The sequence below is a fragment of the Argentina silus genome, assembly GCF_951799395.1.
Source record: "Argentina silus genome assembly, chromosome: 7".
NCBI lineage: Eukaryota > Metazoa > Chordata > Actinopteri > Argentiniformes > Argentinidae > Argentina > Argentina silus.
In genome coordinates, this window is record NC_139661.1 from 22,482,143 (window position 1) to 22,509,642 (window position 27,500).

The window sequence follows — 27,500 nt, forward strand, 5'->3', positions numbered from 1 at the left end:
TTCCTCAGGGCTGGTGGGCTAGAAGCATGTTGCTACAGGACCTTAGACAGGCTAGATGCACATTACAGTGGGCAGTAGTCTTATGAGAGAAACGGAGAGGAAAAGCATACTTCATTTACTGTGAGAGTAGATAACAAAAGCCTAGTCTGAAAACCCTCAACCTCTACCCCTAAAGTTCTAGTAGATCTAAAAGAACTGGATAGTCCAGGTTGATTTTAGACTGGGTGAATACATTTCAAGCATGTCAACTCTACTGAGGTATCAGACAGTGTACTGTATTTATTAAAAAATGTTTTTATTCAAATCGTGTTTAGGACATTGCACCTTTGGTGCTGAAATGTTGGGGTCCTTGTTAGGTCTATCAAACTCAACTCTACATCTCTCGACAATCCCTTTCGTCATTGCCTGACAGGGTTCAGAACTGAGTGCATGGACCACCGGTCACTGGACGGAGGACGGCTATGACATCTTCCAGAACTTTCCAGACCTGAACAGCGTGCTCTGGGACGCTGAGGACAAGGGCATGGTGCCCAAACTCACCCCCAACCACCATGTACCTATCCCTGCAGAAATGGCATCAAACAGCTCGGTATGTGTGTGTGTGTGTGTCTGTGTGTGTGTGTGTGTGTGTGTTGTAAAGGGATGTAAAGAAAGATTCAATTCAATTCAATCAACTGTATTTGTCGTATTTGGGCAATTACTGTACAGCTGGCAGGCAAGTGGTACAATCCAAATAAAATACATACACAATTCCAAGCATGTAGAAACACGTACTGTCCTCCTGACCATCCTAACACAAGCACTGTCCTTTGCTTGTATTCTGTTCCAGATTGCCGTGGAGACACAAGCTATCATCTCGTGGATGGAGAGCCACCCGTTTGTGTTGGGGGCCAACTTCCAGGGCGGGGAGAAGGTGGTAGCGTACCCATACGACAGCCACCGCCTCACCAAGACTGACAAGAGCTTAACCGAGAGGGCACACAGCCGAAAGAAGAGGCAGTACGAGTCTCTCGACCTCCTTCTCTCTGTCTGTCTCTCTCCTTCCCTCCCTCCTCTCTATCTCTGTCTCTCTCTCTATCACTCCTTCTCTCTGTCTCTCTCCTTCTCCTTCTCCTTCTCTCTCTCTCTTTTTCTTTCTCTCACTCTCCATCCCTCCTTTAAGCACAAATGATTTCAGTATGATTTTAGTATCTACCAGTCTAGAATAATGTCAACCAAACCAAAGATCACCCTGCTCACCATTCCAGGTACGAGGACCAAGAGTACGATGTGACAGAGTGGGGGCGGGGCTACCAGGAGCCTCCGGAAGAGGATCAGAGGAACAGGGGATACGAGGAGCCTGAGGGGGACTGGAGGAACAGGGGATACCAGCCTGAACCTGAGGAGGACTGGAGGAACAGGGGATACCAGCCTGAGCCTGAGGAGGACTGGAGGAACAGGGGATACCAGCCTGAACCTGAGGAGGACTGGAGGAACAGGGGATACCAGCCTGAGCCTGAGGAGGAGTGGCGAGGACATGATGGCTACGGGTACAGAGAGGAGGAGGAGGATGACCGTGGGAGGGGGGGTCATCAGTACTCGGAGCCTGAGGACGAGCCGCGGACGACGGCGGATGATTCCTTGTTCAGGTGGTTGGCGATCTCCTACGCCTCCACCCACCGGACCATGACAGACACCTACCACGGCTCCTGCCATGGCGATGACGTCACCAGGGGCATGGGGATCATCAACCGATCCAAGTGGAGGCCCATCACAGGAAGTGAGAACCCAGATATCGTCTCTCTTTTGATTTGGTTCCTGACTGTCTGTCGCAGTCGTGTGCAGATATCATGAGCAAATACAAAGTGCTTTCTGTGTTTTAATTGGGGCTGGTGAACTTGGGGGACGATGGCGCCCTCTGGTGGCCTGTTACAGTATGTGTTTTGTAAGCTTTGCACTCAAGACAGTTGTCCTCCCTCTCTTTTTCTCTTTGTGTGTATGTGTGTGTCTCTCTCTCTCTCTCTCTCTCTATTCATCTACCTCTACCACCCTGCTTCCCTCTCACCTCAGGTATGAATGACTTCAGCTACCTGCACACAAACTGTTTGGAGCTGTCAATGTTCCTGGGCTGTGACAAGTTCCCTCATAAGAACGATCTGGTGGAAGAGTGGGAGAAGAACAGAGAGGCCATGCTCATCTTTATGGAGCAGGTCAGTCAGTCTCTTACACACACACGCACACACACACGCACACACACACACACACACACACACACACACACACACACACACTCATGCACACACACACACACACACACACACACACACACACACTGATTCCATGTTCCAGTGGCCGTACTAGGGCTGACTCCCCTGCCCTCTCAGGTGAATCGAGGGATCCGGGGGGTGGTGAAGGACCAGGTGGGGAACTCCATTGCCAACGCCACCGTGTCTGTGGAGGGGGTCACCCATGATGTCACCACAGGTCAGTATAACAAGCTTGACCAGTGTTTTCTGCCCTTTTGGCTTTGGTCTTACAGAGAAAAGAGATTATTCAACACTTTAAAGTACTCTCTAATCAGTTATAGGCTAACCCCTCTCTTCAATGGGTGGAAGGAGGAATGGGAGGAGAACACAGGTCTATAGACTTTGAGACCTTGAGAGCTAGTAGCAGTAAAGAGTCTACGGCCTTTCTACTCTCTCCTTGCATTTTACATTTACATTTACGGCATTTAGCAGACGCCTTTATCCAAAGCGACTTACAGCAAATACTTTTGTTTAAGTAAGTGAATCATCTATCCATCAGTCATCATAAGATAAAGTAATCAATGCTTGGACCAGGGGCCATAGGCAGTCACAACGCTAGAAGAAGGAATTTTTTGTATTTATTTTTTTATTATTTATTTATTTTTAAATGTTATTAACAGGAGAGAAACTTGTACAGGGGGGTAGTGGGGGTGAAGAGGTCTCTAGGGTTAGGGTTAGTACAGGGGGGTAGTGGGGGTGAAGAGGTCTCTAGGGTTAGGGTTAGGGTTAGTACAGGGAGGGTAGTGGGGGTGAAGAGGTCTCTAGGGTTAGGGTTAGGGTTAGTACAGGGGGGTAGTGGGGCTGAAGAGGTCTTTAGGAGGGATCGTTAAGATGTAGCCTGAAGAGACGTGTCTTCGATCTCCAATCTCTAATCTTCAATCCTTGCAGCTGTAACAGGGGACTACTGGCGTCTGCTGAACCCCGGTGAGTACCAAGTGACGGTGCGGGCTGAGGGATTCACGCCCCTCACCAGGCTGTGCGTGGTGGGCTACGAGCCGGGCGCCACCACCTGCAGCTTCAACCTGGCCAAGTCCAACTGGGACCGCATCAAACAGGTGGGTCACACGTTCACAGAAAGAACCTCATGACATCTCTCTCTCACTCTACAGTCCATCCTCCTCTCCCCTCCTCTCTCCCCTTCTCTCTCCCCTCCTCTCTCCCCTTCTCTCTCTCCTCCTCTCTCCCCTCCTCTCTCCCCTTCTCTCTCCCCTCTCTCCCCTTCTCTCTCCCCTCCTCTCTCTCCTCCTCTCTCCCCTCCTCTCTCCCCTTCTCTCTCCCCTCCTCTCAACTATATCCTCTCCCTCTACCATCCCTCTCTTTGGTACCTTCAGTGCAATGTAAAGCTCTTTTAGAACTTGAAAAATAGCACACAGATGCAGTCCATTGTTGAACTCCCCTCTCGTGAACGACAGGTTAACTTATCAATCAATCAATTATCTGTCGATCAACAGATCATGGCCCTGCACGGCAACAAGCCCATCCGCCTGCTCAGCCACGGCAACGCCGTGACACACAGGACTTCGTCCCGCAACAGGAGCCCCGTGATGAATCGCATGCGACTGAAAAAGCTGCGGCGAGCCCGCCTCCGTCGCCTACGGCAACAGAGACTGATGAGGTCGACAACGACTTTGCCTCCGACAACCACGACTCCGATTCCCACGACGACAGAGCCGTTGCCCATGGAGACCAGTACTTCCTGGTATGACTCGGGGGTCATATGGGAGGGGCAGACGTCCACACCAGAGGGTTTCACTGACTCCATGCTGGATTACAACTATGAGTACAAGATTGACGATTACTAAACACACAGAGCCCGTCCCAAAGCCTTTAACATGCATCCTTCCTTCCTCCCTTACTTGAAGTGATCACTGCATCACAACTCTGATGGAGTAGGTAGGACTTACCCCTAACGGTCCTAGTTATAATTGTGTGTGTGTGTGTGTGTGTGTGTGTGTGTGTGTGTGTGTGGGGTAGCTAGTGCTAGTAAGGTGCATATCCTGCCATCATTTAGCCTGTCCATCTACGTGAGTGATCAAAAATTACTTCAAGGAAGGGAGCGGAAGTATTTTAAAGTATTTTCCCAGTCCAAAACCAACCCCTGGACACTCCTTTTTGACCCATTGGCCCTTGCAAATCTCAAAGGATTGGATAAGTATAAACACTACATCATTTGTCCCTCTGGTAGGCTTAGACTCAACCTGTTTTTTCTGATTTGTTTGGGGCCTCAGTAAGCGAAAGGGACAGGGTTGACTCCAGGCTGGTCGAGGAGACGTAGTGGTGTGTGAATGCAGACAAGGTCAGGTGAAACAAGCTGAAGCCATTGATACATCCGACACCATTTCAATCTGGGAAGCTGTTGTACTATTTGTTTCTGTAAATCGAGTCCTGCCAATGATTGTTCCACTGTGCCTTCCTCGTGAATGTATTCCAGAGATGAACTGATAACGTGCAGTAGATACAGTATGCTGGTTGCAAATCTTAACAACAACAACAAAAAGCTTTACTGTCACCCTCTCCACCCCTGAAGAAACTGTTTCTCTCTCTTTTTCATATAAAAGTGTTGATTTATTTACATTATGTTCACCCATGCCAGCAATGCCAATGCAATTTGCGGCACACATAGTAACTTCGAGATCTACAAAACGTGAGAAGAGATATCCTGAAATGTTCCTCATAGCTTAGCCGAGGTAGAGGAAAGTTATTTTTTCAATTAATAAAGGCTTGTTTACATACAGCATTTGTCTTTCTTTCCCCCCCCTCCTCCTCCTCATGTCAACCATACTGAAATGGTTCTGAAAAGATATAAAGATATTGTATAAAAAGGTTTGTAATATAATACAATCCAAGGAGTGTGATAACAATCATTTGAACACAGCTTATACAGTCACTGTACTTGGAACAGGGTTCAATCGAAACAGAAACAGATAAATGTATCGGAATACAGTGATTATTGTGTGGGACACAGTATAGAAACTCTAAATCAAAACCAAATGTTCACTGTGTGTCTCCTGATGTACACACACACTTTACATAGAAATCCAGAGTATATGTGTGTGTGAGTGTGTGTGTGTGTGTGTGTGTGTGTGATCTCAGTGGCTGATGTTCATCTCAGTGTCTTCGTCCTCGTCGGTGGAGAAGGAGGAGAAGCTGATTGGCTCACACTCTAACGTGCGCAGGTTGACGAGGCAGGCTGTCTGAGTACTGCAGAACTCTGGGATAGCGACCAGGAGGACTTCCTGACCCTCAGGACCTGGAGGGAGGGGAGGGAGACAGAGAGGTCAGGATGAAGTCACATCGACATCTAGAAATGACACCACCAAGACATCCCAGACTCTACGGTTCTAATCTCTTCACATAACCAACAGGTCACTGTTACCTGTGGCTGGCAGGAGGGGGAGGGGGTTCTGGAGGTTTTGCGTTGGTGCTCACCTGTAACGTGCTTAGACTGATAGGAGGGAGCGTTGCCACTGAAGTAGACATGGGGACACTCCTCCAGGATGAAAGGGTCGCTCTTGTAGAACGGAAAACAACCTGCGAGAGAGAAGATGTGTGTATCAAAACTCCCTCTACTATGTTATTAGGGGCCAGGACTGAGTGAGTGTGAGTGTGTGTGTGTGTGTGAGTGAGTGTGAGTGAGTGTGAGTGAGTGTGAGAGAGAATCTATTACCTAGTGTGTCTGGAGCGGTGGGGGCCAGGTGTCTCAGCCGGAGTGTGTTCTCCAGAATGTCCAGGTGACTGTCAAGGCTGCTGTACTTCTGGATGTCCATCACATTCTGCCCCGACGTGCCCAGGAACCTATGGCAACACCACAGGGACACACCACAATAAACCTCTGTCTCAGAGACACGCATAAGATAGATAATACACCGTCTTAAACCCAGTCAGCACAGTATAACCAACCTTCTGTATAGTACGCATGAGAGGTTAGGCAGGCCTAACTCAACCCATCCACCCTAACAATCCCAACCCATACACCCTAACAATAGATGGGCCTAAAGCATCGCCACCCTCTCTCCTCTGAGCTCCAGGGGTGCCTGGGTCATGTGGGACTGACCTGACCCCGTCGACGGTGGCCTGGTGGGGGTTGGAGGCCAGGTTCAGGGTGGGGTAGGTGAAGGACAGGGGTAACATGCAGCGGTGGAGGGGCTGCTGAGGCAGAGTGAAGTTGGTGGGATCGTACTGGCCGGGCATCACGTCCACAGGAACAGACGCCTAGAGGAGGCAGGAGGACGCAAAGACAGACAGACAAATTCCTGATTGAAAGAAGACTCGGCCTTCGAACTGTAAGCCAACGAACCAAACATCATCAGATATGGAGTGTTCTCTGTTATCTCATAGTTTCATGATGGCAATCTCACTGTCCCCTGTTGACCTGAGCAGGAACTTACCACCAGCTGTACCAGCAAGTCATCCAGCAGACGGATGGCCTCCACACTGCCTGCCTGGGTCTTCTTAGTCAGGTACTTAGCCTAGTGAGACAGAGAGAGAGTGTTTGAGTGTTTGTGTGTGTGTGTGTGACAGTCAAGAGTTAGACAGCTAACTAATTCCCCCTCGACAGTGGGAATGAGTGTCACGGCTAAAGCAGTCCCCTCACCTTGGTGGATGAGTCCTTGTCCTGGGTGTTCTGGCTAAGGAGGTTCCCGGCCAGCAGAACCCTGGAAATGGTTGCTGCCCCGCTCTGCTCCCCCTGGTCGCCTAGGTGACCCGTTACCATGTCAACTAGCAGCTGTAGGGCCAGCATGCTGTCAGCATTACTACCGCCCAGGCCGAGTCCTGAGGTCAGGAGCACAAACCTGCAAACACCAGAGGCATATGTTACACTTCAACTTCTACACCAGTTGAGTTGAGTTGAGTACAGTGTGTGTGTGTGTGTGTACCTGTCAGAACTGAGGGAGGGTTTAGGGGTCTGCGGGGGAAGGTCAGCTGTGCAGAAATCCTCCACTGTGAATTTACCACTATTATTCTCTGCCCCATAGAGGGCAATCACAGAACCTGAGAGAGGGAGAGGGAGAGACAGAGGGAGGGAGGGAGGGAGGGAGGGAGAGAGAGAGAGAGAGAGAGAGAGACAGAGAGAGAGAGAGAGACAGAGAGAGAGACAGAGAGAGAGACAGAGAGAGAGACAGAGAGAGAGACAGAGAGAGAGACAGAGGGAGGGAGGGAGGGAGAGACAGAGGGAGAGAGAGAGAGAGAGACAGAGAGAGATCGATAGATCAGATAACTTATCTTCCCTTATACAGTTGGTTGAGAGCAATACGTTTTTATTGAAATAATCAGAGGACATCAGGGAGATAAACACACAGTCACACACAGAATACCTGTGACAAACTTGTCTGCCTCGATCTTGCCCTCCAGCTTGATCCTCTGCAGCTCATCCTCCAGTATCAGCTCGTCCGATTCGCTGATGAACCTGGTGCGCACAGGCTGGGGCAGGAGGTTGTGCTGAGAGAGAACAGGGTGAGGTGGACAGATGAGAACATGTTACCATCATTTAGTGATGTTCACAAGGCTGAACGAAGGCTGAGAAGATAGAGATGGTGGAAGCAATATGATGGAAACCAGTCACCCAAAGGGGAAGGGGAGAGATAGTCCCATTTTGCTTCCACCTATCACCAAGGCCTGTCTATGGTGAGGGGACAGACATTGAATGACGGTGTAGGTGGAGAGTTATGGGGACAGTGTGCCACTATTTCTCACTTCCTCACTGATCTCCTTCAGAATGGATGGTTGCAGCTCCATGTGCTTAAACAGGGTTCCCACGATGCAGCACTGCTCGCCCATCTGAAGATCACACATTTTCCTGATGCGTACATTCACTCCTAAGACAGAGAAGACAAAAGTAATCAATTACTAATCTGAACTGTATGGATAGGGGAGTGAGGGGGACGACACGGGTAGATGTGTGTGTGTGTGTGTGTGTGTGTGTGTGTGTGTGTGTGTTACATTTATGGCATTTAGCAGACGCCTTTATCCAAAGCGACTTACAACAAATACATCTATCCATCAGTCATCATAAGATAAAGTAATCAATGCTCGGACCAGGGGCCATAGGCAGTCACAATGCTAGAAGAAGAGATTTTTTATTTTTTTTACAGGAGAGAAACTTGTACAGGGGGATAGTGTGTGTGTGTGTGTGTGTGTGTGTGTGTGTGTGTGTGTGTGTGTGCATGCATGCGGTGTCTGTGTGTGTGTGTGTGTGTGTGTGTGTGTGTGTGGTGTGTCTGTGTGTGTGTGGTGTGTCTGTGTGTGTGTGGAAGGCCTTACCCCATTTCTACTGGGCCCGCTCTGTGAGCAGGGGAATAGTGTGTGTGTGTGTGTGTGTGTGTGGTGTCTCTGTGTGTGTGTGTGTGTGTGTGTGTGTGTGTGTGTGTGTGTGTGTGTGTGTGTGTGTGTGTGTGCATGCAAGGCCTTACCCCATTTCTGCTGGGCCCGCTCTGTGAGCAGAGGGCTCATCTGCATGAGGCGGGTGGCGTAGATGTGAGCGTACTGGCGGTTGAAGCTGCGCTCCCCTAGCCTGAAGCGCTCGGCGCAGGCGGAGTACGCTGGCGGGACCCTGTCAAACACAGCCTTCTGGTCCTCCCAGCCCGGCTGACACAGGAGAGAGGAGCCCCCCCTCTCTCTCTGGGCAGACACATCAGAGAACATAGCTGGAGGGACAGGTAGATTACACACTGGAGAGACAGGTAGATTACACACTGAAGGGACAGGTAGATTACACACTGAAGGGACAGGTAGATTACACTCTGGAGGGACAGGTAGATTACACACTGGAGGGACAGGTAGATTACACACTGGAGAGACAGGTAGATTACACACTGGAGGGACAGGTAGATTACACACTGCTTTCCTCTTTCACTTCCACACATGCAATCAGTATCCTTTCTTACACCATCTCTCTCTCTCTCACACACGCATAGGCATAGACAGACACAGACACAGACACACACACACACGCACGCACGCACGCACACGCTAGCTAGATGCATGGTATATAACTGAGATCAAACAATAATAGCCAGCAGCGGCATCGACATCGTCCACAACCAGGGCAGGCTAGCCTGCAGGCTAACTGCTATCACATAAACAGAAACCTGGTGCAAATACACAAAAACATCGTTTATACTTTACCTTGTGACCAAATCAGGACGTTGCAGATACTATATTAGATTGGTTGCTAAATAGATGGTTACCAGCACGTCGATATCTCCCGCGAAATACTTGACAGTTCCTCCGCTCACGCCGTCGACGACTTACGACGTCACACGTCACTGACGCAACAGTCGGCCATGTTGGTGAGGTCAAAATGCTGCGGCCTGAGGACCGGAATGACCTTCCAGACGCGTGACAGAGCCTCTCTTACCATATTAACGGCTATGGTAAGAACCTGCAATAGCGTAGTTTGATTGTTGCAAAACAAGAGACAGACACATATATTGTTGAAAGGAGAAAGGATCTTCACATACGCGCACACGCACACACACGCACACACACAGACACACACACACAGACACACACATACACACACACACACACACACACACACACACACACACACACACACACACACACACACACACACACACACAAACAGACAGCGTCTGAAAGTGACACTGAGGGCAGTGACACAGACAGGCACCTGCACAATAAAAACCATGATTCAGCCTCCAATGGAGACGCATTTATTGTAGAACAACTCTCAACCACGCCAGGCTGTCTCTGACTCAGCGGGAGCAGCCGGGACAGGAGTGTCCTCCAGTTAATCATCTCTGGCATTAATCATAACAGAGCAAAAATCAATATGTCATTCTTCTCCTCTACCTTGTCTTCTTATTTTTGTTCTTCCCCCTTTTCCTCCAGTATTTCCTTTTTTTCCATGTTTTAATATATCAAAAGAAGTAAATAATGATATTCCATAGATTTAGGATATTCTACCAGTATTGCACATTTAGCTAGTGCAGATCTGGGTGATCGTGATTGTGATTTGATCAGGGTCACTGACACCTGACAGGGTCGCTGACGAGGCGTTCCCCTGCCAACCGTGTGTACACTCCCTGCTCTGATGTTTGAGTTTCCTGAGGGAGTAGTTTCTCTGAAATCACCCACGCTGTAAGTAATCTGTTGACATCACCTCATGAAACCCAAACAGAGAACTTGTATCTGCTGTGTGGTTTGTAAAGATGAGTGATGATGATGATGATGATGATGCGAAAGAGTTGCAAAAGAAAATGTTTCTCTGCAGAGGCTAATTTATGTACCCAAAAAGGCAACAGGTTGATTGTGTGTGTGTGTGTGTGTGTGTGTGTGTGTGTGTCTATGTGTGTGTGTGTGTGTGTGTGTGTGTGTGTGTGTGTGTGTGTGTGTGTGTGTGTGTGTGTGTGTGTGTGTGTGTGTACATGTACGTGCACTATAGTACTGTATAGAACAAGGATTCTGATAGGCATCTTCCATGCCACCTTGACCTGACACCCTGCACCCTTAGTGAGATTACTGTACCGAGCCAATAAAGAGCTGCTATCTGGTCATGCAGCATTCAGTAGGTCAGGGCTGTTTCACTCAATCACGCCATCTCCAACAAGGAGGTCAATCAGTGTTTATGGAGCCGTCATCCATTGGCAGGCAGCTTTAACATGCTGTTTATCTCCACATGTGCTGTACCACATGTGCTGTACCGCCTGAGACTCTGCCTATCAGCAGAGGAGCATATCTAGCATGTAGATTGTAGCTTTACACCACAGAGATAGGAGGATCCATCTTGCTGTTCCATCTCCACAGACCCTCCCTCTGGTTCTCTCTTACTCCACAGAGATAGGAGGATCCATCTTGCTGTTCCATGTCCACAGACCCTCCCTCTGGTTCTCTCTTACTCCACAGAGATAGGAGGATCCATCTCGCTGTTCCATCTCCACAGACCCTCCCTCTGGTTCTCTCTTACACCACAGAGATAGGAGGATCCATCTCGCTGTTCCATCTCCACAGACCCTCCCTCTGGTTCTCTCTTACACCACAGAGATAGGAGGATGCGCTGTTCCATCTCCACAGACCCTCCCTCTGGTTCTCTCTTACACCACAGAGATAGGAGGATCCATCTCGCTGTTCCATCTCCACAGACCCTCCCTCTGGTTCTCTCTTACACCACAGAGATAGGAGGATCCATCTCGCTGTTCCATCTCCACAGACCCTCCCTCTGGTTCTCTCTTACACCACAGAGATAGGAGGATGCGCTGTTCCATCTCCACAGACCCTCCCTCTGGTTCTCTCTTACACCACAGAGATAGGAGGATGCGCTGTTCCATGTCCACAGACCCTCCCTCTGGTTCTCTCTTACTCCACAGAGATAGGAGGATCCATCTCGCTGTTCCATGTCCACAGACCCTCCCTCTGGTTCTCTCTTACTCCACAGAGATAGGAGGATGCGCTGTTCCATCTCCACAGACCCTCCCTCTGGTTCTCTCTTACACCACAGAGATAGGAGGATGCGCTGTTCCATCTCCACAGACCCTCCCTCTGGTTCTCTCTTACTCCACAGAGATAGGAGGATCCATCTCGCTGTTCCATCTCCACAGACCCTCCCTCTGGTTCTCTCTTACTGTTTATCAGCGGGCACCTGCACATTGCTCAGTTCTATGACAACCTGTGCTGGAGTATTTCTGAGATTAGGCATGACGGCAATGCATGTGCATGTCAATTTTGCAGCAATGTTTTAATTGATATTTCAGTGGGCATGTTTGAAATTAGATTTAGACTGTTTGTTACTTGCTTGTGCATGCAGTGAATATCAATCAATTGACGAAATGGATCCAACATTTTGTGGACCAGGGATAAGTTGTTACCTGTAGAAACTCCTCTATACTGCTGTATATTTGAATGAATAGAAACCTTATGTTGTGGTTTACAGTCCCTATGTGGAGTCACCTACAGTACATGTTTCTGATACAGAGGAAAACTATTTTAAGTATTTTAAAAGCATTTACAGTACCTGAGTATTATGTAAAAAGCCATTATGCAAAGTAAAGAAAAGGAGTTGTGTGAAAACATTTCAGACTTTGAACAGCTAATACTGTGTTTCTGTGTGATGTTGCCATTGTGTTTCTGTGTGATGTTGTTAACAACTGATTATGGGAGATATGGGAGTAGCCTTGAAATTCAACCCACAACACATGTACCAGGGTTGTACACACACACACACACACACACACACACACACACACACACACACACACACACCTAAACAACATCACACTTGCACACACAATACTGTACGTCCCGATAATGTCTTGCTATTTATTGATCTCATTGATGATGTAATTGCTGGTTGCGAGGCGAGTCTGGTGATCAACCTGTCATAAAGACATTCATGCCAGCGCACGGCTGCCTGCTGAAGGCCGAGCCTGCAGGAAGAGATAGAGAGACAGATAGGCAGAGAGAGAGACAGATAGGGAGAGAGAGAGACAGATAGGCAGAGAGAGAGACAGATAGGGAGGGAGGGAGCAATGACACCAGCCAGGGAAAGTTTGTGAGTTCCTTCAGGGAACTTTGTTTGTGACATCAGACACTGTGGAATGTAAAACCACACCAAACTGTTTTCATTTATGGTGATGTTTTCCTTGTTTTGGGAGTAGTAAATGAAGTTACTTAGCAACTGTCTATTTATTGACATTTGAAGCTTGTGATAAGCAACTTTGTAGCTTCTTATGTTGTAGAGAAAGAGGGTGCTCTTACCATATTCATTTGCATAGGAGTGGCAGTAACCTTGAGGTTAGAGAGCCGGGCAAGTAACTGGAAGGTCGCTGGGTTGATCTCCAGATTAGCAACACATCTATGATGCCTACCACTGCCAATGTGCCCTTGAGCAAGGGACTTACACCCTAACAGCTCCAGGGGTGTGTGTGTGTGTGTGTGTGTGTGTGTGTGTGTGTGTGTGTGTGTGTGTGTGTGTGTGTGTGTGTGTGTGTGTGTGTGTGTGTGTGTGTGTGTGTGTGTGTGTGTTACGTGTGTGTTACGTGTCTAGGGGGTTTGTGTATCCTTAAAAGAAAATGAACAATAAATTAATTAATAAATAAACAATAAACAATAAAGTAATATTACACTATTCTTCTGTACTGCTGTATCAAACACTATAAAATAATAAACTACTATCAAACACCATACTCACACATTTCCTTGTAACAGTATCGCCTGCCAGGGTGAACTATTCCCCAAATCAACACACAGGGATCTTATCACCCATCTGGGTTTTATCGTAGAGATTAAAGCATCTCAGCTCATTACCTCTGGCACGTCAGGGTCCCTCACAGCCACAGCCGTAGCCATGGAGACCACGGAGTCTACAAGGCTGTATCTCAGGTGTGTCCTTGAAATGTGATGATGGATCACGTCGAGGTCACATATTATGATCTTAGATTGGATGATGAAATGACTTTCATCACGTTACAAAGGCATGGTAGGCTGCTGCTACATTTTCCCAGATATTTTCACCATAACAACACAAGGTTAACGCCACAAATACAATGAGCACAGCACTTCACTGGGTGCAGAACTCTTGACGAAAATGACCTGACGCATTGACATGCCTCCAGCCATCTAAGAGAATCAGAATCGGAATCGGAATCGGAATCGGAATCGGAATCGGAATCGGAATCAGAATCAGAATTCCAAGTGTATTTGCACATACAAGAAACTGACTTGGTGAGAGAGTTAACTGATACACAATGAAACACTGTAGAGGAACACCGCTGCAGACTGTAAGTACAGAAGACATTCACTCAACCACGCTTTACTTTCTAAAGGCATCAATAGGCATCAGCCCAGCAGGCCACGATAACCTTAAGGTAATAGAGAGCTACCCCTGCCCCTCCCCTGCTGATTCATGACTATATATGGCTTTTCACCCATCCACCCAGCCAGGCATTCCCTCCCTCCTCCCCCACACACAAGATATCGAGACTGGGCACAAGGGCAGGACTTTCAGCCCACTTCAGGTGAAGGCCTAAGGTTCATGGCTCCTGACTACAGACCTTGTCCCAGCCTCAGGGCCTGATAAGACTCATGGGGAAGGACTTCAAGCATGTTAGCTATGCCTGGTGGCATGTCTCTATCTAGAGATAGAATCCTCTGTTATGTAAAGCTTGTAGTGTAGCAGTAGTCTTACCAATACTGTTTGATACCAAAGGGACTTTAACGCAAAATTCAAGGCAAATATTCCACCTGTCGTACTGCTCCTGTTCACAATTAGCTTTGTATGTACAATACCAGTCAAATGTTTGGACACACCTTCTCATTCAATGGTTTTTCTTTATTTTTTATTATTTTCTACATTGTAGATTAATATTGAAGACATCAAAACTATGAAGGAACACATATGGAATTATGTAGTAAACGTGTTAAACAAACCAGAATATGGTTTAGATTTTAGATTCTTCAAAGTAGCCACCTTTTGCTTTGATGACAGCTTTGCACACTCTTGGCAAGTTGGTGTCCAAACCTTTGACTGGTTCTGTACCTGAGAATACACAAGAATATACTCACATGCCAGTGTTGTGAAAGACTAATGGTTGGTCTTAACAGTATGTGGGAATGTGTTATACACTACACAGAGCTATATAGAAGGTCCTAATGATCCAGAAGTATTATTGACATCCAGTCAAGGAATGAAGACTCGTCTGGGATTGAATTCTCCCACTCTCACTCTCACTCTCTCTCTCTGTCTCTCTGTCTGTCTGTCTCTCTCTCTCTCTCCCTCTTGCTCCCCCCTGTGGATGAATGAATGGAGCAGAGTTGGGGGGTGGGGATGAGGGGGAGAAGTGCAGGTAAAGAAATGGGCGGGGTTGGTGTTACACGTCCTTGACGTTGAATCCTTTGTGTTGTGCTCTTCCGTGTGTTCCTGTATCTCCCTGGAACCATTCCAGCATCCTCTGGTTAATGATCATTCAGAGCAACAGCTCTTCTCTCTTTGTGATTGGCACTCGCTTCATCAGGCCAGATTAGACAGGTGTGACGACACAGGATTGCCGTGGGGTGAGGGGCTCCGCTGATTGATGGCTCCGCCGTTACTAGCTCTCGCTCTCACTCCTAGGAGAGACGGACAGACAGACAGACAGACAGACAGACAGAGAGAGAGAGAGAGAGAGAGAGAGAGAGAAGGACTAATTCACAGGGGCGTCTGTCACTATCTTGTCTCTCCACACTTTTTTACAGTTATTTTTCTATATATCCTTTATTTATTTAGGAGGCTCCACTGAAACTGAAATAGTATTTTGTAAAGAGAGACCAGTCCTCAGGCTATAGCAATATAGCTATAGTAGACCAGACCAATAGCACACTGTAGACTCCTACTGCGCCTGGGGTTCTCTGAGCTGTGAGACTACTGTGGGACTACTGTGAGACTACTGTGAGACTACTGTGGGATAGGAGCATGGCCCGAGCCACTGTCCTGGTCACTCTCCTGGCCTGTCTGGTAAGTCCCTCGAACGCTGCTCTGCCTCTTCTGTTTCACTCACAAATCGAGCTCAGACACTTTTTTACACCCTCAAAGAAATCCAAACGATGATGGGCTGTAAAGGAAATTGTTTATTTATCGGTTATTAGAATCTATATCATTTCCATTATGACCTATTCAATGTACAAAATGTTTTCAGTACTGGAAATGAAAGTGAGAGTTTTCAGCTTGTCTCTCTGTGGACAGATAGATGGTTAAGTTTACTCTCTGGTCAGGGTCCAATAACAGTTCCACTACTGCTGTGGTTTCTGGTGAGAGGTAAAGTGTCGTTTTAGGACATTTAAAACAGACAACACTTCTAAGATTGGCCCTTTACTGTTTCAATACAGATGAATGGGCTGTACATCTGGGAATTAATACATTGGAATTACTCTATGTCTATAATGTACCCTGAGTGTACGTTTGGTCTCTATTGCCTCAATCCATACCAGGGATATTTTCAGTTTTATCCCAAATTTGTGATATGGCATTGTTTAAAACAGTCTGTCCCCCATGCTACAGGATAGTCTTCCATTCGATATACTGTATTTATTAAAGGTCCTATGATACCATTCAACTTTATCCATTCCGGCACCTACATTTTAGTAATATCACTAACTGTTGTTAGTGTACCCTGTTGTCACAGATGTAATATGGGCTGGTGACCCAGCCTTGGACATATAGTAGTTATCAAAACAACTCTATACCACAGACAACTACACAGTAGTCATCCAACCTTTTATCGTCAATGTGCGAACAGCAAGGAGCAAGGTAACGAAAGAATTGCTGACATCACAGGTCATACTGAACTCTATCCATACAATTGACCGAAGTTGATAAGAAGTTTGTGGATTAATCTCATGGTTTTGAAAAATTATATTGTGATTTATATTATATGAAATAAGTGACAGGCAACAAACTTCTGGTCATATTTGCCGTGGTACGCTCGTAAACACATTTAATGAAATAAGACCCAGAATAAACCTTTGTTTTTGAAATGATTCTAAAATGACAGCAGTTGATCGTTGGTGAAGAAGCACAGTGCACGCTGCATCACAACAGAAAGAGTCTTCATATCCCACAACCTCCCAGTCTGAGTGTCCTCATATCCCACAACCTCCCAGTCTGAGTGTCCTTATATCCCACAACCTCCCAGTCTGTCAATTGAAGGATTGAGACTCTAACCCTAACCCTAACCCTAACCCTAACCCTATCAAATGCATAGAATATTATCACTAATATCCAACTGGGCTTTAATAGGCTCATCACATGTGAGAGCATCTCAGTAGTCTAACAAGCTTCCAGTCCTTCAACTTCTCTCATTGTACAGCATCTCTCTCCTGTCTTCTAGGCTCTGTCTGAGTCGATCCACGCGCCTGGCTTCTGTTCTTTCTACGGGGAGTGTGGTAAGAACCCTAGTGTGAATGGATCCCTCATCCCTCCCATCGTTCCCTGTCTGAGCAACACCCCTGCCTTCGCCCTGAAGGGAGAGCACTACCAGAAACTCAAAAAGGTCTGTGACTCGCTGTCTTAGTGGTGTTGTTGACTTGGCTGGAGACGGATAGAGATCAGAGAGAAAGAGAGATCAGAGAGAAAGAGAGAGCAGAGAGAAAGAGAGATCAGAGGGAAAGAGAGATCAGAGGGAAAGAGAGATCAGAGGGAAAGAGAGATCAGAGAGAAAGAGAGATCAGAGGGAAAGAGAGATCAGAGAGAAAGAGAGATCAGAGGGAAAGAGAGATCAGGGGGAAAGAGAGATCAGAGGGAAAGAGAGATCAGGGGGAAAGAGAGATCAGAGGGAAAGAGAGATCAGAGAGAAAGATAGATCAGAGAGAAAGAGAGATCAGAGGGAAAGAGAGATCAGAGAGAAAGAGAGATCAGAGAGAAAGAGAGAGCAGAGAGAAAGAGAGATCAGGGGGAAAGAGAGATCAGAGAGAAAGAGAGATCAGAGAGAAAGAGAGAGCAGAGGGAAAGAGAGAGCAGAGAGAAAGAGAGATCAGAGAGAAAGAGAGATCAGAGGGAAAGAGAGATCAGAGAGAAAGAGAGATCAGAGAGAAAGAGAGAGCAGAGAGAAAGAGAGATCAGAGGGAAAGAGAGATCAGAGGGAAAGAGAGATCAGAGAGAAAGAGAGATCAGAGAGAAAGAGAGATCAGAGAGAAAGAGAGATCAGAGGGAAAGAGAGATCAGAGAGAAAGAGAGAGCAGAGGGAAAGAGAGATCAGAGGGAAAGAGAGAGTGAGAAAACAGAAAGTGGACTGAGAGCATCCAGTAAAAGGGGAAAACTGCATCTTAACAGTCGCTCCTAAAGACCTCTTCACCCCCACTACCCCCCTGTACTAACCCTAACCCTGTACTAACCCTAACCCTAACCCTGTACTAACCCTAACCCTGTACTAACCCTAACCCTGTACTAACCCTAACCCTAGAGACCTCTTCACCCCCGCTACCCCCCTGTACTAACCCTAACCCTAGAGACCTCTTCACCCCCGCTACCCCCCTGTACTAACCCTAACCCTAAAGACCTCTTCACCCCCGCTACCCCCCTGTACTAACCCTAACCCTAAAGACCTCTTCACCCCCGCTACCCCCCTGTACTAACCCTAACCCTAGAGACCTCTTCACCCCCGCTACCCCCCTGTACTAACCCTAACCCTAAAGACCTCTTCACCCCCGCTACCCCCCTGTACTAACCCTAACCCTAAAGACCTCTTCACCCCCGCTACCCCCCTGTACTAACCCTAACCCTAGAGACCTCTTCACCCCCGCTACCCCCCTGTACTAACCCTAACCCTAAAGACCTCTTCACCCCCGCTACCCCCCTGTACTAACCCTAACCCTAAAGACCTCTTCACCCCCGCTACCCCCCTGTACAAGTTTCTCTCCTGTTATGGCCTATGGCCCCTGGTCCGAGCATTGATTACTTTATCTTATGATGATGACTGATGGATAGATGATTCACTTACTTAAACAAATGGATCACTTTGGATAAAGGCGTCTGCTAAATGCCGTAAATGTAAAAATGTAAAAATGAGTGTACAGAGAGCATAAGGAGATCAGGGACTTGAGGAAAGAGAGAATCACAAAATAAATTGAAATGAGATTGAGAGGCGATCGGGAAGGAGGAGAGACACGGTAAATAGAGAACTATCATTTTAGTGGTGCACCATCCCTTTAACATCCCTTTAACATCCCTTTAACATCCCTTTAAAGCATTTCTAAAATGACCATATCATCATTCTGACCCTGACTGAAGGTGTGCCCTATTCTGGACCGAGGGGAGGACAACACCTTCGCCTGCTGCTCCTTCACACAGCTCGTATCCGTGGAGATGAGCCTGACCCTGTCCAAGGCCGTGCTCATTCGCTGCCCCTCCTGCGCTGACAACTTTGGTCACCTGCACTGCATCACCACCTGCAGCCCTGACCAGAGCACCACCATCAACGTCACCAGGACCATGAACGTGACCGTCGGCAACCAGGTCAAAGAGGCCGTCGTGGCCTACCAGGCCTACGTGTCCTCGACCTTTGCCGACGCCTCCTACAACTCCTGCAAGAACGTGCGGATCCCCGCCACAGGAGGCTTCGCCATCGCCACCATGTGCGGGCGCTACGGGTCGGCGCTGTGTACGCCCCAGCGCTGGCTCGACTTCCAGGGAGACTCCAGCAACGGCCTGGCCCCCCTGGACATCGACTTCCGGCTGATCCCGCCGGGGGTCACCTCGGGAATACCGGAGGGTGTGGTTCCCTACTCAGGAAGGGCCTTGGGGTGCAACGAGACTACGCCAACGGGAGCGAAGGAGTGCTCCTGCCAGGACTGCCAGGAGTCGTGCCCGCTTAAGCCCCGCCTACCGCCCCCCACCGAGCCTTTCACCATCCTGGGGGCCGACGGGTACCTGGTGGTGTGTCTGATCATCCTCTGTTTCCTCCTCCTCGTGTTCTTTACCTACCTGCTGGTGACCTACTGCCTGAGGAGCAGAGGACGGAAGGACACGGAGATGGGTAAAGGAAAAGGGATGGATAAGAACGGGAACGATGTCACACAGCAGCTGATTGACCCCTCGGAGGTGACCTGTAAAGACAAGAACAGTCTGGCAGCACAGGAGTTCCTGGGCGCTCTGTTCCAGCACTGGGGGACCCTCATGGCTTCACACCCCTTGAAGGTTGGTTCCTAGCAGAAATCAGTAGCCCATCAGATATCAGTAGTCTCAAATGCACCCTGTTTCCCAGTGTACTTCTTTTGACTTTCGCCCCTATTTGCTAAAAAGGAGGGCTCCATATGAGGAATAGGGCGTCATTTGAGATTTGCCCATTGTTTGTGTGAAGGACTGGCCATTGCATGAGTCACACACAGAGCACTACACAATACACACAGATCAGTCTGTGCTCTTTTCAATATGTCTCTGTGTCGTGTGTTGTGTTGTGTTGTGACTGTAATGTTTTTGTTTACAGCTTGGGACTAACGTACTCATTCAGTTCTTTCATTCCCTCTAGGTGCTCCTGGCATCTGCTGTGGTCGTGGTTATTTTTGCCATAGGCCTCATGAACATCGAGCTCACCACCGACCCGGTGGAGCTGTGGTCCGCCCCAAACAGCCGCGCCCGTAATGAGAAGGCCTTCCATGATACGCACTTTGACCTGTTCTTCAGAACCAACCAGCTGATCCTTACGGCGCCCAATCGGCCCAGTCACTTTTACGACTCGCTGCTGTTCGGGAAACAAAACTTCAGCGGCATCATCGACAAAGACCTGATCATAGAACTGCTAGAGCTGCAGAAACGGATACAGGTAGGACAGGATCATCAATATTATTATGACTACTATGACTACTGTGTAATATTACTGAAATATCTATTATTATGATGATGATGATGATGATGATGATGATGATGATTAGTATTATTAATAATAATAATAATAAAAATAAAATAAATATAATTGAAAATCACTATTACATGTGTTACACAAAATACATCCATGTGATGTCTTGTTGTATTTGTCCCTTGAAATATCACAGGCTTGTTATCTATTCTGCGTGAATGTAATTTCGCAGATAAAAGTCTGAGTAAAGTCACATTTTATCTTCAAACTACTGAGATACTAAATGTCCTATCATCCCGACTCATTCTCACAGAACATTGAGTTCTGGTCGGAGGATCTGAACCGTACGGCGAGTCTGAAGGATGTGTGTTTCGCTCCACTGAACCCTGACAACCCCTCTCCGACGGACTGTGCGATCAACAGCCTGCCTCAGTACTTTCAGAACAGTCTGGATAACCTCAACGCCAAAGTGAACATGACAGAGCTTGGAGTGACCAAGGAGGTGGACTGGAGGGACCACTTCATCTACTGTGTCAAGTAAGACTGATTGGTTTGGTGTTTTAGAGAAATTAAAACGGAACTATTCTAGATACTACTCTAGAATTGGTATGCAACTGGTTAGAGATGGTCCACAGACAGATGAACAGATGTTAGGTTTTCATACAGTACCAGTCAAAGGTTGGGACACACCTTGCCAAGAGTGTGCAAAGCTGTCATCAAAGCAAAAGGTGGCTACTTTGAAGAAACCTAAAATATAAAATATATTCTGGTTTGTTTAACACTTTTTTGTTTACTACATAATTCCATGTGTTCCTTCATAGTTTTGATGCCTTCACTATTAATCTACAATGTAGAAAATAATAAAAATAAAGAAAAACCACTGAATGAGAAGGTGTGTCCAAACCTTTGACTGGTACTGTAGCTATATTTTGCTTCTACTGTAGATTTTGCCTCTGTCTCTCCCTCTCTGCAGCTCTCCCCTGTCCTTCAAAGACATCACTGATCTTCAGCTGAGCTGCATGTCTGACTATGGAGGTCCTGTCTTCCCCTTCCTCGCTGTGGGAGGGTACAACAGTGAGTAAATAGTCTATAATATCACACACACACACGCATACACACACGCATACACACACACGCACACACGCACACGCACGCACACACACACACACACACACACACACACACACACACACGCATACACGCATACACGCACACACACACACACACGCATACACGCACACGCACACACACACACACACACACACACACACACACACACACACACGCACACACGCATACACGCACACGCACACACGCACACACGCACACGCACACACACACACACACACACACACACACACGCATACACGCACACGCACACGCACACACACACACACACACACACACACACACACACACGCACACACACACGCACACACACACACACACTGTCCTGTTCATTGAGTAGTGAACACACCTGCCTGTCATTGCGTTTCCCCCTCTCTCAGATGAGGACTTCACCACGGCAGAGGCTCTCATCCTGACCTTCTCCCTCAATAACTACCCTCGCGACAACGTTAAGTTCAAGGTGGCTTTGAAATGGGAGCAGATGTTCCTGGACATCATCCAAGAGTACCAGAAGAGCCCCAGCAACAGCTTTACCTTTGCATACATGGCAGAAGTACGCTCTCATTTAGAGTTTGTTTGATCACTGATAAATACAGTACACTACGTTGTTTGAGTGTGTAGGGTCTAATAAACTTCATCTTTATTGTAGTGTCTACTATTAGTATCACTTATTATCATTTATTAGTATTACTATCTAGTGTGTGTTGGGTCTACTCGTATAATAATTTCCTCTTAATTAATTATTCTTTATTTTCTTCTTTATTTTCCCCTTCCTTTTCCTTTTCTATCAATCACCCTTCTCTCTCCCCCCCCCCCTCCCAACTCCACCTGTCTATCTCTCCTTCTCACTTCCTCTCACTGCTTCTCCCCCCCCCCCCTCCCCCTCTCCCCCCCCCCCCCCCCCCCCCCCCCCCTCTCTCCACAGAGGTCTTTGGAGGATGAGATCAACAGGACAACAGCGGAGGACATTCCCATCTTCATGATCAGCTATGCTGTCATCTTTCTTTACATCTCGGTGGCGCTGGGGGAGTACACCTCCCTCAAACGCATACTGGTGAGACCTCAGCCTCACTGGCTGGAACAGAGCCTGCTGGACTGTAGGGTTAGGGTTAGGGTTAGGGTTAGGGTTAGGGTTAGGGCTCCTACTCACTTACTGTCCTGTCTGCTACTGGAGACTGAGAGCTACATGCCCCCACAGCCAAGCTTGACATGTTAGATACACTGTGTTCACCAGAGCTTTGTTGTTGCTTACTCTGCTCTGATAGGGGAGTTTGAGACTCACATGTAGACACACACGTGCATGCTTGCACACACACACACACACACACACACACACACACACACACACACACACACAGCATGTGCTTAAGGGAAGATAACACTTGGCCCTGAGTTGAAAGTAAGATACTGCTTATCAGTGTGACAAGAGAAAGGAAGATGAGGAAACGGCAGTACAGTACATCATTGTCCCAATCCATAGTCCTAACCCTAACCCTAACCCTAACCCTAACCCTAACCCTAACCCAATCCATAGTCCTAACCCTAACCCTAACCCTAACCCAATCCATAGTCTAACCCTAACCCTAACCCTAACCCTAACCCTAACCCAATCCATAGTCCTAACCCTAACCCTAACCCTAACCCAATCCATAGTCTAACCCTAACCCTAACCCTAACCCTAACCCTAACCCAATCCATAGTCCTAACCCTAACCCTAACCCTAACCCTAACCCTAACCCTAACCCAATCCATAGTCCTAACCCTAACCCTAACCCTAACCCAATCCATAGTCTAACCCTAACCCTAACCCTAACCCTAACCCTAACCCAATCCATAGTCTAACCCTAACCCTAACCCTAACCCAATCCATAGTCCCTTTAGGCTTTAGGGTTAGGGTTAGGGTTAGGGTTAGTGACTAACCCTAACCCTAACCCAATCCATAGTCCCTTTAGGCTTTAGGGTTAGGGTTAGGGTTAGGGTTAGTCACTACGTGTCCCTTAGTCCCTTTAGGCTTTTCAGTCCCTATTATAGTAAACATCAATTTAGAAATGGCCCATACGCACTGATACAGGGGTTTACATCCCCCTCATGGTTGCAGTTAGGATTGGAGGTACCTGACAGATCTTAGATCTGTGATTAGGGGCAACTTTTCCCTCAAGCCACAAAATGCTCCAGCCTGAACGTCTGACCCCTGACCCCTGACCGTGCTGCCCCTTAGGTGGACTCTAAGTTCCTGGTGGGTCTGGGTGGGATTCTGGTGGTGGGCTGCTCTGTCCTGGCCTCGATGGGTTTCTACGCCTGGATAGGCATCCCCTCCTCCCTGATCATCCTCCAGGTGGTCCCATTCCTGGTGCTGGCAGTCGGAGCTGACAACATCTTCATCTTTGTCCTGGAGTACCAGGTGTGTGTTGGGGGGGTGGTGTGGTGTAGTGTGGAGTGGTGTGTGTGTGTGTGTGTGTGTGTGTGTGTGTATGTGTGTGTGTGTGTGTGTGTGTGTGTGTGTGTATGTGTGTGTGCGTGCGTGCGTGCGTGTGTGCGTGTGCGTGTGCGTGTGCGTGTGCGTGTGTGTGTGTGTGTATGTGTGTGTGCGTGCGTGCGTGCGTGCGTGCGTGTGTGTGCGTGTGCGTGTGCGTGTGCGTGTGCGTGTGCGTGTGCGTGTGTGTGTGTGATGTCCTAACCTGGTCATCTCCTCCCACACAGAGGGACGCCCGTAAAGACGGCGAGAGTAGAGAGGAGCAGATCGGACGTATCCTGGGAAACGTGGCTCCCAGCATGCTCCTGTGCAGCCTCTCCGAGTCTGTCTGCTTCTTCCTGGGTGAGCGCCCGCACATCAGAAACACTCTTGAATAAATGGCGATCCACTGTTTTTGTCCCACTATGTACATTCCATTCACACAATCAATACGGTACACACAGACTCTTTGTATAAGCAAGGTAGTGTCGACAGAAAGCATCGTGTCCTGTGGGTTTACTTTACGGTAATGACTGATAGAGACAGATATACTGATCATTTACACAACAGTATGTTACTGCCCTCAAAAACACTCGTGACATGGCTATATACTTATCTCTTAATTATGGTTCTAGGACTAATAACTATACTTATATTATATGCCTAATGAAAGCTAAACGATAACTCAGGACTAACAGTATCCCTGATGCTCTGACCACCGTGGACCCGCCGGTTAGGTTAGTGAGTGTAACCTGTGTTCCTCTCCTGTGTCTCCAGGTGCCCTGAGCAGCATGCCAGCGGTCAAGTCCTTCGCCCTGTACGCTGCCCTGGCCGTGCTCATGGACTTCGTCCTCCAGATGACCGCCTTCGTGGCCCTGATGTCCCTGGACATCCGGCGGCAGGACAGCAACCGCTGCGAGCTGGCCTGTTGCGTCACCGTGTCCACCCCGCGCGCCTCCAAGTCCAGCGAGGGCTTCCTGATGCCCGCCATGAGGCGCTTCTATGCCCCTGTCCTGCTCCACCCCGTCACCAGGATCATAGTGGTAAAGACAACGTCTCCTGAACGCTAAACTTCATCTGTAACTTTTTACACTTTTACACTGGGCTAATTCACTTGGATAAAAGATGGTACACAGTCTGGATAAGGGATATGCCTGCTGAATGTCTCAAACATGGAATGTGTTGCACTGTTGAAAGAGTCATTAGCCGTGAGAGAGAAGACAAAAGTGCCTCCCTTCTTCTCTCGCATGGACTCTACTCTCACATACTGTCCACTCCTCTCTCACCTACTCCACCTGTACAGTCCCTCCCTCCTCCCTCACCTACTCCACCTGTACAGTCCCTCCCTCCTCCCTCACCTACTCCACCTGTACAGTCCCTCCCTCCTCTCTCACCTACTCCACCTGTACAGTCCCTCCCTCCTCCCTTACCTACTCCACCTGTACAGTCCCTCCCTCCTCCCTCACCTACTCCACCTGTACAGTCCCTCCCTCCTCCCTTACCTACTCCACCTGTACAGTCCCTCCCTCCTCTCTCACCTACTCCACCTGTACAGTCCCTCCCTCCTCCCTTACCTACTCCACCTGTACAGTCCCTCCCTCCTCCCTCACCTACTCCACCTGTACCGTCCCTGTCTCCTCTCTCACCAGTCTAGTCCAGGCATGGTTTTAGGCTGATGTCCTGACCTTCCTTCTCCTGTTTCCCTGTCCTCAGATGATTGTGTTCATCTTCATGTTCTGTGCTTCTATCTACCTGATGTTCCATGTGACTGTGGGTCTGGACCAGGAGCTGGCTATGCCTCAGGTGAGTCAGCACTGTGTTGCAGAACAAACAGACAAACAGACAAACAGACAAACAAACTAAATCTTTGACCTTCAAAGTCAATTCACTGAGATATTCTCCCTGTCTCATCCTCTGTGGGCTCCAGGGCTCCTACATGTTGGATTATTTCAAGTACCTGTACAAGTACTTTGAGGTGGGTGTCCCTACGTACTTTGTGACGACAAAGGGCTTCAACTTCACCAACGTTGCGGGTATGAACGCAGTCTGCTCCAGCGTCGGCTGTGACACCTTCTCCCTCACACAGAAGATCCAGTACGCCACAGACTACCCTGAACAGTGAGTGGCTCTTTCTTTAGCTCTATACAGGGATATATATCTGCCATTTAGCTGACGCTTTTATCCAAAGCCACTTACATTGCAGTGAGTGCATTCATTTCAGTATATATGGTCCCAGCGGGAATCAAACCCACAACCTAAGCTTTGTTAGCAACATGCTCTACCAAGTGAGCCACAGAGGACCACCGTGAACAGCTTGAGATGAGGTATATTGTTTCCAAGGGGTACAAAGACACAGATAACCATACACCAAAGACGCAATAATGGCAACAATGTCATGAATAGTGAAAATGAATGGTACAGAGTTTCTGATAGATTGCATACAGATGGTTTACATTGTGGGGGATAACTCATCCCACCCCACCAACAAACACACAACACAACACACTGTGCTCTACTTATTGAAAGTGGATGGAGCAATTTACCCTCAAACAATCTGAAGCCCTTTGAATCTTGAGAACTTGTGATAAATGCAAATCATGGTATCATTGATGGCCATGAAGGCCCTTTGCCTGGTATACAGTCAAACCAGGCTTCCAGCGCTGCTGTTGTTCTGCATTGTTTTCCTGTCTGTTTTGGACTCCTACCCCTAGCCTTGAACCTTCTGATATCCCCATGGAAACAATCCCGCACATGGAAACAATCATAACCGTTAATGATCAACTCTGTTCCATAAAATACATTCAGCAGCAGATAAGAGGTAGTCACTTAATAGCCATATTAGAGAGGAAAAAATATCTAAAAACAATATCCAGTGTCTAACTCTAATATTGTCAAATAAGTAGCAAGTACATGAGCCTTTTATTTTTAGTATAGGATTATGTTAAGAGTTGATGAAAGGGGTTAGTGGTTGAAATTGCGGTTATTTGTGGTTATAGAACACCGTACAACTGTTCAGATAGTGATAACCATAGTGTAGATAAGCCAATGAATGACATGCCTCATGAATGATCTGCCCTATCAGCAGCTGATTGGTCACCTCTTTTTACTGTACCTGGTATTTACCTGGGTACTTTATGGTATTTCACATGATATACCTAGAATTGTGTTTTAATGGTTTACTAAGTAAATAGAGTACCAGGCAGGTAAACAACATACCATGGAATGTAGCTTCATCAGAATGCTTTAATCATAACGTATTGTAAGCTGGAGATACTTCTTGAAGTTCTGTGATCAACCCATTGATCTGTGTTTTACAGATCCTACATTTCTATCCCAGCAAACTCCTGGGTG

The 27,500-nt window shown here is 47.7% G+C and overlaps 3 protein-coding genes across 5 annotated transcripts in view; 2 read left to right on the plus strand and 1 right to left on the minus strand.

The window, feature by feature from the left end:
• The window catches only part of aebp1b (AE binding protein 1b), a 16,231-nt gene extending 11,212 nt beyond the window's left edge, over window positions 1-5,019 (plus strand). For both annotated transcript variants that reach the window (XM_083673724.1, XM_083673725.1), the window contains exons 16-22: window positions 413-589; window positions 830-999; window positions 1,248-1,759; window positions 2,050-2,189; window positions 2,364-2,463; window positions 3,174-3,340; window positions 3,737-5,019. In XM_083673724.1, coding sequence (XP_083529850.1) covers window positions 413-589; window positions 830-999; window positions 1,248-1,759; window positions 2,050-2,189; window positions 2,364-2,463; window positions 3,174-3,340; window positions 3,737-4,087 — 1,617 coding nt within the window. In that variant the 3' untranslated portion in view covers window positions 4,088-5,019. The remainder of the gene's footprint in view (window positions 1-412; window positions 590-829; window positions 1,000-1,247; window positions 1,760-2,049; window positions 2,190-2,363; window positions 2,464-3,173; window positions 3,341-3,736) is intronic.
• Window positions 5,020-5,149: 130 nt separating this feature from the next.
• pold2 (polymerase (DNA directed), delta 2, regulatory subunit) lies at window positions 5,150-9,511 on the minus strand. 2 transcript variants are annotated; one of them, XM_083673726.1, is made up of 11 exons: window positions 9,411-9,511; window positions 8,696-8,929; window positions 7,980-8,101; window positions 7,601-7,724; window positions 7,163-7,277; window positions 6,880-7,078; window positions 6,674-6,754; window positions 6,340-6,497; window positions 5,953-6,080; window positions 5,715-5,816; window positions 5,150-5,535 (listed from the first exon to the last, which is right to left on the minus strand). In XM_083673726.1, exons 2-11 carry the CDS (start codon window positions 8,925-8,927, stop codon window positions 5,375-5,377), a joined length of 1,422 nt encoding a protein of 473 aa, XP_083529852.1. In that variant the 5' UTR covers window positions 8,928-8,929; window positions 9,411-9,511; the 3' UTR covers window positions 5,150-5,374. The 2 variants fall into 2 exon arrangements, with proteins under 2 accessions (XP_083529852.1, XP_083529853.1); XM_083673727.1 differs by having other exon boundaries at window positions 8,696-8,903; window positions 9,411-9,487.
• Window positions 9,512-15,693: 6,182 nt separating this feature from the next.
• The window catches only part of npc1l1 (NPC1-like 1), a gene marked incomplete at both ends in the record, with an annotated part of 17,225 nt that continues 5,418 nt past the window's right edge, over window positions 15,694-27,500 (plus strand). Inside the window, 14 exons of the mRNA XM_083674011.1 lie at window positions 15,694-15,735; window positions 17,108-17,269; window positions 19,006-19,911; window positions 20,243-20,536; window positions 20,883-21,106; window positions 21,543-21,643; window positions 22,078-22,250; window positions 22,623-22,751; window positions 23,916-24,098; window positions 24,398-24,512; window positions 24,927-25,192; window positions 25,863-25,952; window positions 26,077-26,267; window positions 27,467-27,500. The exon at window positions 27,467-27,500 is cut by the window's right edge and continues 94 nt beyond it. Coding sequence (XP_083530137.1) covers window positions 15,694-15,735; window positions 17,108-17,269; window positions 19,006-19,911; window positions 20,243-20,536; window positions 20,883-21,106; window positions 21,543-21,643; window positions 22,078-22,250; window positions 22,623-22,751; window positions 23,916-24,098; window positions 24,398-24,512; window positions 24,927-25,192; window positions 25,863-25,952; window positions 26,077-26,267; window positions 27,467-27,500 — 2,910 coding nt within the window. The remainder of the gene's footprint in view (window positions 15,736-17,107; window positions 17,270-19,005; window positions 19,912-20,242; window positions 20,537-20,882; window positions 21,107-21,542; window positions 21,644-22,077; window positions 22,251-22,622; window positions 22,752-23,915; window positions 24,099-24,397; window positions 24,513-24,926; window positions 25,193-25,862; window positions 25,953-26,076; window positions 26,268-27,466) is intronic.